Source organism: Mustela nivalis, assembly GCF_964662115.1.
Source record: "Mustela nivalis genome assembly, chromosome: 17".
Taxonomy (NCBI): Eukaryota; Metazoa; Chordata; class Mammalia; order Carnivora; family Mustelidae; genus Mustela; species Mustela nivalis.
In genome coordinates this window covers 46,275,874-46,288,113 of record NC_139036.1, presented here as the reverse complement: position 1 = coordinate 46,288,113, position 12,240 = coordinate 46,275,874, and the positions used below count along the sequence as shown (strand labels likewise).

At 35.5% G+C, this 12,240-nt stretch overlaps 1 protein-coding gene across 1 annotated transcript in view; it reads right to left on the bottom strand.

The window, feature by feature from the left end:
* The window catches only part of EFCAB13 (EF-hand calcium binding domain 13), a 129,784-nt gene that overhangs the window by 57,302 nt on the left and 60,242 nt on the right, over positions 1 to 12,240 (bottom strand). The window contains exons 11-14 of the mRNA XM_082706479.1: positions 8,758 to 9,252; positions 6,291 to 6,428; positions 4,747 to 4,818; positions 193 to 336 (exon numbers count right to left, since the gene is read on the bottom strand). Of these exons, the coding sequence (XP_082562605.1) occupies positions 193 to 336; positions 4,747 to 4,818; positions 6,291 to 6,428; positions 8,758 to 9,252 (849 nt within the window). The remainder of the gene's footprint in view (positions 1 to 192; positions 337 to 4,746; positions 4,819 to 6,290; positions 6,429 to 8,757; positions 9,253 to 12,240) is intronic.

Below are 12,240 nucleotides of genomic sequence, written 5' to 3'. Positions count from 1 at the left end.
ATTACTGGTTATTTCTGGATAATCGGATTTTGTGTGTTTTGTTGTACTTCTGAGTATTTTTCTGTATTGGTTTAATTTTAGTGACCTTTCTTTCTAATAAAAATAATAAAGTCATAATTCTGAGGAGAAAAATAGCAAAGCAACCCTCTTTCATATGTGTAAGCCCAGTTTTCCTAAAAATACATCACTTACCATTAGCTTCAGTCAACTCTGTGATCTTCTCAAATTCTGGCTTAGAAAGGTAAACTCCAAAATCCTGAAGACAAGTATTCAGATCCTCCAAATCCATATTTTCATCTTTAATTTTATCAATAGCTTTAATGACATCAGTCAACTCTGAAAATAATGCAATATGCTATTAAGTATTAAATATAAAAGTTAAAAAGAAAACACCAATAGTAAGATGAATTTTAGTTCTAACACTAAGTTAACAAACAAGAACTTCAGAAATGTTATGTATAAAAAGAAGTACCAGAATCTTTAATAGTATTGAAAACCAATAAGGTACAAAATCAGAGCCAAAAACATATTCTACTTTGCTATAGTCTCTGTATCTAAGGAAGTGCCAATTCAATTGCAATTTGAACACATAGGAACAAAAATATTTTATAATTTCCTCATTTAATTCTCTAATAATTTAAAATTTCCTTGTAGTATGTTTCTCGGTAGCAGAAATAGAAGTAGAAAGCCCTCAATCCCAAATGATGAATGGGGTAAGGTTTCATTGACTCTATGGCTCAGTCTTTGGTTAATTTATCTTGGTTTATCTTCTGTATATATAAGTATTATTACTTGGAAATAACTATTCTACATGCCTTTTTATAAAACTTTTGAATATATGCCTCACAAATTTGGGCAGTATTCCATTCATTAAATTTAAACATAAATTTTTACTGCAATGAAAGCTTTCTTAAAATAACTTGCAAACATATAGCATTATTAAGGGGGCTGACAGATGTGGGGGTGGGTGTATGTAAACTTTGGAAAAAATTAAATTCAAATACTTTCCCTAATAGATTAGAATAGGTAAGGTGAGGAAGCTGGGAAATGGAGGGCATTAAAGCCGTTATCCGGAGTTAATCAATTTTAGGCAATCACTGGAAATCATTACGCTAAACAAAGAAATGATCAAAATGATGTCTGAATTAAATGACTCTTAAAAAATGATTCTTATACATAATTATGTATAAGATACATGTTCCTATCTTGTGAAAGTGAAAGAAATTTTCATTTAAAAGTAAAGAGCTGACGAGTGACATCAGCATAATGGTTCAATAGGAAGTCTAACACACTGCTTCAGTAGAAATTCAAAAATAAATTCCCTTTGTGAAAAATCAGAAACTAACTGAAAGGTTCTTACAGCCCAAGAGAAGGCAAAACCAGATGCACTGAAGCTGGCAGTAAGATTTGGGACAACCTCCTGCAAAAGCTGGAGAGCCTGCCCCCCAGTGCAACACTTATGATCCAGAAGAGCTCCCAGCTTCACCCAAGGGAAAGGAGCCATTGGTTCACATATTCACCAGTCCAACTTTTCCAAAAGGCCTTCTCAGAAGACTGGCTCTTGTCTTGCCAATCTTGGAGCTCTGATGATTCTAGTACAGTCTAGTTCTTTAGAATGAATAAAGGTGGTGGCTTGGGCTGGCAGATGCCAGTGATCCTCCCTTCTGCTGAGTACAGAGCAAATTAAAATTCCCAACCCTTTCCACAGTTTGTCGACCGTGGCCATTGCCGCTATAAACATTGGGGTATAGAGAGCCGTTCTTTTCACTGGGTGTGGAGCAAAAACAATGAATACTGTTATGCTGAAAATAAATTTAAAAAATTAATAAAAAAAATTCCCAACTCTTAGTCTACCCCTGCCCCCAAAGAGGAAAAGAGTTTATTCATGCATTCAGCACTTCAGCTTTTTAAGAATTGGCATGTGTCTTGTCAGTCCTGGAGCCTGGGGAAGGAAAAAGTCCATAGAGGCGCAGAGAATATCTGCTGGACTGATCGGTGAGGGTCTTTCCTGTTTAGGGCCAGTATGTGAAGACTGAGAGAGCCAAAACACACCAACAAAGTCCAAATGTAAATTTCATAACTAAAAAATACAATAACTAGAATAAAAAGCTCAGCAGATGGACTCAAGAGTTGAAGGGAGGAGAGAAAGGAAAGTATCAATGAACTAAGAAACAGAAATAGAAATAACCCCATGAACAACACAGAAAACTGACAAGACAAAACAAAACAAAAGGAATAATTTCAGAGACCTGTAGGAATATAAAAACAACCTAAGAGAGCACCTGGATGGCTCACTTGGTTAAGCATCTGACTTCATTCAGCTCAGGTCATGATCTCAGGGTCCTGGGATCAAGCCACCATCAGGCTTGTCATCAGGCTCCCTGCTCAGCCAGGAGTCTGCTTACCCCTATCCCTCTGCCCCAACCCCCTGTCATGCTCCCACTTGCTCCTTTATCTCTCTCAAAAACAAAAAACAAACAAACAAAAAATCTAACACTTGTGTCCCAGAAGAAGAGAAAGAGGCTATGGTTAAAAAGACAATCATATCAAAAAATGGGCAGAAGTTATGAACAGAGACTTCTCCAATGAAGACATACAAATGGCTATCAGACACATGAAAAAATGTGTCATCACTAGCCATCAGGGAGATTCAAATTAAAACCACATTGAGTTATCACCTTACACCAGTTAGATTGGCCAAAATTAACAAGACAGGAAACATGTGTTGGAGGGGATGTGGAGAAAGGGGAACCCTCTTACACTGTCAGTGGGAATGCAAGTTGGTGCAGCCTCTTTGGAGAACAGTGTGGAGATTCCTCAAGAAATTAAAAATAGAACTTCCCAGGGTGCCTGGGTGGATCAGTGGGTTAAGCTGCTGCCTTCAGCTCGGGTCATGATCTCGGGGTCCTGGGATCGAGTCCCGCATCAGGCTCTCTGCTCGGCAGGGAGCCTGCTTCCTCCTCTCTCTCTCTCTCTCTCTCTGCCTCTCTGCCTACTTGTGATCTCTGTCTGTCAAATAAATAAATAAAATCTTTAAAAAAAAATAGAACTTCCCTATGACCCTGCAATTGCACTCCTGGGTATTTACCCCAAAGATACAGATGTAGTGAAAAGAAGGGCCATCTGTACCCCAATGTCTTTAGCAGCAATGGCCACGGTCGCCAAACTGTGGAAAGAACCAAGATGGCCTTCAATGAACGAATGGATAAGGAAGATGTGGTCCATATACACTATGGAGTATTATGCCTCCATCAGAAAGGATGAATACCCAACTTTTGTAGCAACATGGACAGGACTGGAAGAGATTATGCTGAGTGAAATAAGTCAAGCAGAGAGAGTCAATTATCATATGGTTTCACTTATTTGTGGAGCATAACAAATAGCATGGAGGACATGGGGAGTTAGAGAGGAGAAGGGAGTTGGGGGATATTGGAAGGGGAGGTGAACTATGAGAGACTATGGACTCTAAAAAACAATCTGAGGGGTTTGAAGTGGCAGGGGGGTGGGAGGTTGGGGGAACCAGGTGGTGGGTATTAGAGAGGGCACAGATTGCATGGAGCACTGGGTGTGGTGCAAAAATAATGAATACTGTTATGCTGAAAATAAATAAAAAATAAATTAAAAAAAAAAACAAAGGACAAATGATGAAGTAGCTTTTAACATGAGACTTTTTTTTAAAGATTTTATTTATTTATTTATTTGACAGAGATCACAAGTAGGCAGAGAGACAGAGAGAGAGGGGAAAGCAGGCTGAGAGCCCAATGCAGGACTCAATCCCAGACCCTGAGATCATGACTTGAGCCAAAGGCAGAGGCTTAACCCACTGAGCCACCCAGGTGCCCCAACAGGAGACTTTTTATCTAAGTATAATAGAAAATCTTTCCTTTGGATGAATTTTCCCTTCTCTGAGAAATCTTTTAGGAAGAAACAAAAAGCTTATCTTTCTTCTTTAGCATATGAATATATGAAAGGAAATATAAACAATAAGCCTTATCTTTTATTTTTTAATCTTGCTGAAAAATATTTAATTGTTTGTATAAAAAATAAAATCACTGCAAGGAAAAATTTTTTAAAAACTGGATTGTAGTTATAGTTATATGTTTGTAAATTTCATAAAAATTGCACAGGTGAATTTTATGTATGTAAATTGTACATCAATAGAATTGTTTTTAGAAATGCTCTAAAACAAAGGCAAACCAAACCAATGTTTCATTTAAACAAGTCCTTTACAAAAAATTAAAAATCAGGGACACCTAGGTGACTCAGCTCAGGTTGTGATCCCAGGGTCCTGGAATAGAGTCCCGCACCATCCCATCAATGGGCTCCTTGCTCAGTGGGGAGCCTACTTCTCTCTCTGCCTGTCGCTCCCCTTGCTTGTGCTGTCTTTTTCTCTTTCTCTCTTTCTCACAAATAAAGGAAAAAAGTATAAAAATAAATAAAAATCAAATTACCCATCAATTACTAAGAATGTAGCTAATTACCTATCTCATCTCATTTCCTTACTATTACTCTACATTTATGTAGTACTTTACAGTTTTTAAAATCCACATAACAACTCTGGGAGGTAAGCAAGTTAGCTATTATTACCTTGACAGGGCAAGTCTTTAACAAACTGGCAAATGGCTTGCCTGAGAATTTCAGGACTATTAAGTATCTATCCAAAAAGCAAACTCAGTTCAGTCGAACCTAACTCTTTTCAACCTGTTTCTTTCCTCCAAATCATTGTAAAATAAACTTCCCACTTACCATCATATTCAGGAGGACTTTGCTCCATGGAAAGAGCATTCATAAAGTCATCTAAGTTCACCATTCCACTTTCTGTAAAATAAAGAGTTGGATTATGCATTATTATGTTTTTGCATAAACGGTGAATTTGTTTTTTAATACAACTAAGAAAGAATTACTTCCCCTTCACTTCATCATCATCCTATTGAGTCTTCATATTTTGTTTCCCTAGATGAGTCTTTCTAAATTAGGTCAGTTCATTTCAACAATTACTTAACAATTTTTAAATATCTATGATTAAGTGCAATGGACTGAGTTAGGTACTCAGTTGTTGATAGATACAGGAAAAAGGAAAAGTGCCCATACAGATGGACCATGAGAAATTAGTGTCTATTTCATGCCATCATGAAAACCCACTCAATATGCTTCCCATTAAGACACCTTGACAAAACTAACCACTCCTTACAGACCCAAGTGTCCCCATCTCTACCTCCTACATCCAGCTGATCCAAATAACTCTCTATTTTTAGGTACAAAGCCTCCACAGTGATCATACCAATCCGGATAAGCAACAGAAAGGGCTCAATAGAGGTGCCTGGGTGGCTCAGTGGGTTAAGCCTCTGCCTTCGGCTTGGGTCATGATCTCGGGGTCTTGAGATCAAGTCCTGCATTGGGCTCTCTGCTCAGTGGGGAGCCTGCTTCCCCCTCTCTCTCTGCCTGCCTCTATGCCTACTTGTGATTTCTCTCTGTCCAATAAATAAATCTTAAAAAAAAGAAAAGAAAAGAAAGGGCTCAATAATTTTAGTAGCACCTATTCCTGAGATTTTTTTTTTTTAAACAAATCTTCTTTTCTATTTACCTTAGCTAGGAAATTTTGCTTAGGTTCTAAGAATTCATTTCTAAGACATTCCCAAGTCAGTCTTTTCCCAAAATGTTGCCTCTGCCTTCTCCTCAACTAAACTTCTGCTATGGGCAGTTCTTACCTAATGATAAAACAACTTCTCTAATACAACAACCCTTCCTGGAAACTTAAACTCTGCCTTGAACTTAGGCTGGTGACTGGGAGATGCCATTTAACATCTTCTAGATGCTAACTGACTGCCTTTTTGTTTAAGTAGCATAGCCCTAAATTCCTAGCTGTAGCACTCCTCCTCCATTTTGGAATCTCCAATGATTTCTTCTTGGATCCTTGGGCTATTTTCTCAGAGATTTTTGTACCCTTTGGATATTGTAGTTTTATTGCCTAAACCTCCCTACAACTGGATCAGACTTCCAAAGTACATGTTCCAAACTAGAAGGTATAGCTAAGGGATAGTCATGGAGTCCCACATAACATAACAATTGAGATATAAAAAGGCCTAGCTCCTCCAAACCAATCCATTAGGTCAGACTTTCCAGCAACTTTTTAAAAAATACTATTTTCCATTTTTGTATCTGTTCTTTTAGAATCTTCTTTAGCATGGCCCATTCTGCTCCATTATTAGTTGAATGAACTTATTCCATCATTTAATACTATCCATAAAACTACCTAATTTTCTCAAGAAGTTTGGCATTATCAGTCTCACCATTCTGAGTAGTATCTGTCACAATCTTCTTGAGCTCTTTGTCTGATAAAGTAATTCCTAGTGAAGGCAAAATGGACTGAAGTTCTTCTGCAGCAATGTAATTCTCTTGGAGTTTATGGATAGCTTCACAGATGTTTTCTAAATGTACAAAGTGTAAAGTACTATTCAGCTACAGGATTTATGTGTCTTAAGCAACAATTAGCACCCAAAATCTTTATCTAGTAATCAGAAATCAAGTTTTATCTACTTATTATTTCACAGGACTGCTTTTTCTTCATATTTCTGTTGTAAATATTTCCCTTGTAGTTCAAACAGAAAACAATCTTGAAAATTCTATAAGCATTTATGAACTATTTTCTTGGAGGAACAACCTGTTCAAGTTGCTCAGCCAATGCTGCGTGGTTCTGATTAAAATATATGAATTCAAGAGATCATAACACTAATGTGTTCAAATTCTAGGATTCCAAGCAAAAAATGAGATTCCGTGCCCTTCCCATCACTTTATTGTTTTCTCCTTGTTTTTTTTTAATTATGTTACATTAGTCACCATATAGTAGTACATCAATAGCTTTTGATATAGTGTTCTGTGGTTTATTGTTTGCATATAATGCTCAGTGGTCCACTGGTCTACCATACTTTCCGTTCACAATCTTCAAAATCATAACATTTTAGAAGCAGATATGCATGGCCATGATGAGCCCCCTGATATCCTGCACTGAGATGGGCACAATGTCACTTCAGTGATATTCCAGCCAAAACTGTATAACTTGAACTTATTCATGAATAAATACAAGGAAAAATCCAAATGAGGGACATTATATAAAATAACTAGTCAATACTCTTCAAAAGTGTCATGGTCATGAAATTATCCCAGATCTGAGGAGACTTAGGATACATGACAATTAAATGTAATCTGAGATCCTGGATGAAACCTTGAACCAGATATCTCATGAAACAAACTGAGGGTTGCTGGGGGAGGGGAGAGGGATAGGGCAGCTGGAATAGGGAGGGTATGTGCTATGGTAAGTGCTATGAAATGTCTAGCCTGATGATTCACAGATCTGTACCCCTGGGGCAAATAATACATTGTATGTCAATTTTTAAAAAAGAACATTTGTGGGACAAATGAAAAAATTCAAATAAGGTCTTCAGAATAGTAAATAATATTATATCAGTGTTAATTTCCTTGTTCAGTGCATTAACACCTGGGAAAACTAGATGAAGATTATATAAAAATGTCTTTATCTTTGTGTAATTATTATGATTTCAAAATTATTTTTAAATGAAAAGTTAAAAATGTTTTTAAAATGTAAATCAAGTGACAGTCACATTTCATAGACGTTCAATTACCATCAGTTTATTTTGGAAATCATACCATATTTCACACTTCTCTATACACAGAACATGAAGCATGGCAATGGTAGGTGATTTGATTTTAGTGACACCAGGAAGATAAATAACCACTTTCTTCCACAGTCCTCTACTCACTGGGTAAATGCTTACTATTCCATTATTCCTTTAACTCTAGGCTATTTCTTTAACTCAGGCTAACACATTTCATAGGTTTTTAATTCTTCCTGGAATATAAAGAACTCAGAAATAGGAATGAGGCACAGAGTAATAGTAGGGCATTGGTAAAGGACTCAAACAAACATCGTTGTGCCTCCTTAATAGAGCACACTCCCTTTCCAACTGAGTTATTGAAAACATGCATTACTGTGTATGAATCATTAATATTTCACTAAGCACTCATTTTAACAATTACACATAATATGAAGTGCAATAAAAAGGTCACTATGTTTCTTTAAAGAAAATAAACATAACTTAAGTAACTTCAGTCAAGGACTACAGGAAGGAGTATTTAATTAAGTTCTATACACAGTACTTCTGTGATAGAGGTATCACAGAAGTACAAAAACATGTATCATTTGGGAAATCTTATCTTTTTTCTTTTTAAGCCTTACTTATCTTTGAAGAAGACTATAAAGCCCAGGGCAGCTGAGATGTATAATATTAATTTTCTCTTGATATTCCCACATCCATAGGAAATAATATCTGAAGCATTATCTTATCATATGGGATATGGATACCATAGCTTTAAATTACGGAACCTGAGCAAATATTTCACATAGACTTCCTACCTACTTTGTTAAGTAAATGATAAAATAACCATTTCCAAAAGAAAACAGGCCTTCTATTTTCTAGGGAACTCGAGTCAGTCCGGTTAATTACTGAGTAAGCTTCTTGGTCAAAGTTAGGAATCTGGAAAAGGGAGCATCTGGAAAAGCACAACGGTCAAAACCACAGTGTTATATGCATTAGCCTAATAGACCAGAAGTGGCAGTTACTCAAAAGTACTGACAACTGAAATGCATACAACTATCTAATAACTGATTAATTCAGCTCATTTCTTTGATAACTCAAGAACTCAAGGACCTAGATTTTGACTTACATATAAGATACTGACCCAGAGCATTCATTGCAGTTTTTTCCTTTGATGAAACCTGTTTTAGGGGGCTAGAATGCCTTCTCACATCTGGCTTCTGAAGTCTGGGGATCCTAAATATATCACTTTTATCCAGAGACTTTTTGAGGCCTGTAATCTTCTTCAAGTTATGTGGTATAGACTTTGAGTCATGAATTTCAATCTTCTCTGAATGTTTCTTAAAGTTTATGCCATCCTTTGAATATAGTTCCTGGAATCCTATATTGCTGCTATCAATCCCACTTGGGAATTTTTTTATTTGCAAAGGATTTTTTGATCTTTTATATTCAAGGTAATCATTATCCTCCATAATTTTATGATATTGGAGGTTTTTTCCATTTAACTTCGGGAATAATGATGGTTCAAATAGTCTGGAAGATAAAGCACTTTTCTTCCTATACTGGAGATAGCATTTTGAAATATTTGATAACTTTCTGTTAGAAGTAGATTCATCCAAGGCTGACCATTCCATAATTGCTAAGCAAGAGAAACATAGTTAATTATTTCATTTACCTGCAAAATTTGAAATAGCTTTTTTTTTTAAATAACTAAGACCTCATTTAAGCTCTTCAACAAATTATCAGTTGCTTAAATATAAAATAAATATGTTTTAAAAATTACAGAGGTAATAACCAAAAGACTGAACTATTAACTAGGTTAAATATAATCTTCTGGTTTAATAGATTTAAGTTTCTCCATCCAAAGCTATTCAAAATTACACTAAATCAAAAAGTGACAGCCTCCTAAAGTACATAGTTCTCATTTCCCACTCTTTGTCAAGTTTGAAAGATAATAGGCTGATGTGTCAATATAGCTACAATTCCCTTAGTTATTGGCAAACCAAACTAAAAGGAAGTTTAGTGTGGAAATTTTTATTTATAAAATCAGAATACAAATATTTACTCTTCTAAAGATTCTCAGTACTTGTGGGGGGGAAATAACTGTATATAAAATAACATTTCTAGAAAAAATTAATATAATATCTCACTAGGGCTTCATTTATAAAGTTCACCTGATGGCTCAGAATAGTATGTCACATTTGAATAACACATTTTAAAGAATTTCAAATGTTATACTACTTGGTCATCAAAACAACTCTATGAGATCATCAAGTAAAGTCAAAGAAAAACAAGAAACTTCAACAGAGTAGCAGTAATCTTGACTAAGAAGTCATTTCACCTAGAAAAATTAAAATTTCACTTAGAAAAATTAAAATTAAAATTAAAACTTTAGTGTGTTTTAAAATGAAAAATGAAAATATTTGGATTTTCGATGTCTGGAAATCTTTTTTAAAATTAATTCATTTTTTTAAATTGACATATAACATTGTATTAGTTGTAGGTGTAAAAAGTTTAGAAAACTTTAAAGATGGTGACATGGATCTCTAAGTTCTATCAAAAAGAAATAGGCTAGTGAATGGATAAAAAAAAAGTCTTTGACACTTCTGCTTTGGGCTAAGACACTGCAATAGAGACCAACTTTACCCTCAAAACTTAAAAAATTGGACAATTTATGTGGGATGAAAATGTTTTCATACATTGGACAATAAGTAGCACAGGATTATATAATCCTCTAAAGAAGGGAAACAAGCTAGAAACCCTACAACTGTACCAGCTTACTGTCTGGAAGTAGTTTCCATGTCATAGCATAAGAGAGTAAAACCTGAACAGAGCATGCTGGTCTGAATGAGTAGAGGAAAGAGAGATAAGATAAGAGAGATATGAGGAAGGCTAAAGAATCTAGAATATGGGAGTAGAGTGCCAAAGAAGAAAGAACTGCTGAGTTCTGGAGATTAGCATTAACTCTTTGGCTGAGTATTAATCTGCACATACATGAGAAGATACTACCCAAAGACAAGGAGAGAATTACCAGAAAATTGTAGTTAGTACAATTCCTGTAGCTCCCTGAGAATTGAGAATGATTTCTGATCCCATCAACCAGAGAAGAAAGATCATATAATACATGGGGCCTCCAGTAGACTCATCTGAAGAATGCTGCCTTAGTAGTAGAGCTAAGTTAGCCTAAAAGCAGCTATGTGATCATCATTAAAAAGCTTTAAAAAGCAAGCTTCAAAAGGACCAAACTGATTCCAAGTAATTCAGCTGCATCAGAACCAAATCTAACATTATTTAAAGGAGCTCTAGGAGACTATAAAGCACCAAGTAAATTGTGAAGTGGGGAGCAGCTCAGGAAAGTAACTTCATAACACTGGGTTCACCCTGAGCTACATGGATTTGATACTAAACAGTATAACATAAATTCTGAGAACTGAACTCCAGGATAAACCACCATCTAGGTCCCAGGTGGGCTACTGGATGTCCCACATATCTGAATAGTACTGTAAAGGCTGTGAAAAACAAACTGACATTGAAACTACTAAACATAGAAAACTGATTGAAACTTGTAGCCTGAACCAAACTGAGTCAAATTTCTACAAAAACAAGTCAACATTTTCCATAGGAGTTAAGATCCACAGTCTCATAACTTAATATTCAAAATGTCCATGATATTAATTCAAATCACTTCATATATGAAGAACCGAGAAAATCTCAATCTGCTTTGGAAAAAACAATCAATAGATGCCAACATAACCAAGATGACAAAGATGTTGGAACTTTCTGATAAAGACTTCAAAGCAACTATTATAAAAATGCTCCAACATACAAAGAAAAACATTTTTGAAATTAATAGAAAGATAGAAAATGACATAAAAGACATAAAGAGGAATCAAATGGTAATTTTAAAGCTCAAAAATATAATAACCAAAGGAAAAAAAAAGAAAAAAACTTACCAGACAGGCTCAATAGTAGAATGGAATCATTAGAGGAAGAGTTTATAAATTTGAAGATAGATCAATAGAAATTATCTGAACAACCAGAGGAAAAACAGAATGATCAGAGTCTCAAACACCTGTGGGGCAATATGAAAGAGGGCTGACATTTGTGTCAGTGGAGTCTCAGAAGGACAGGAAAAAGTGTGGTGGAGAACAAATATTTGAAGTTATAGTGGCCAAAAAAACCCTACAAATTTGGCAAAAAGATTCAAGCAGCACCATGTATCTCAATAGAATAAACTCAAAAAATCTACTCCCAAAATAATCAAATCAAGCTGCCAAAAACTAAAGACAAGTAACTTGAAAGCAACTAGAGAAAAACAATTCATTTTATGATTTGAATAATATCAGATTTCTCATCAGAAATTGTGGAATCCAGAAGTAAAGAAATAAAATTTTATAGTGCTTAAAGAGGGGCATCTGCCTGGCTCAGTCAATGGAGTATGGGACTCCTGATCTCAGAATTGTACGTTCATGCCTCACATTAGGTATAAAAATTGCTTAAAAATAAAATCTTTTTTTTTTAAGATTTTATTTAATTATTTGACAGAGATTACAAGTAGGTAGAGAGGCAGGCAGAGAGAGAGGAAGAAGCAGGCTCCCTGCTGAGCAGAGAGCCTGATGTGGGGCTA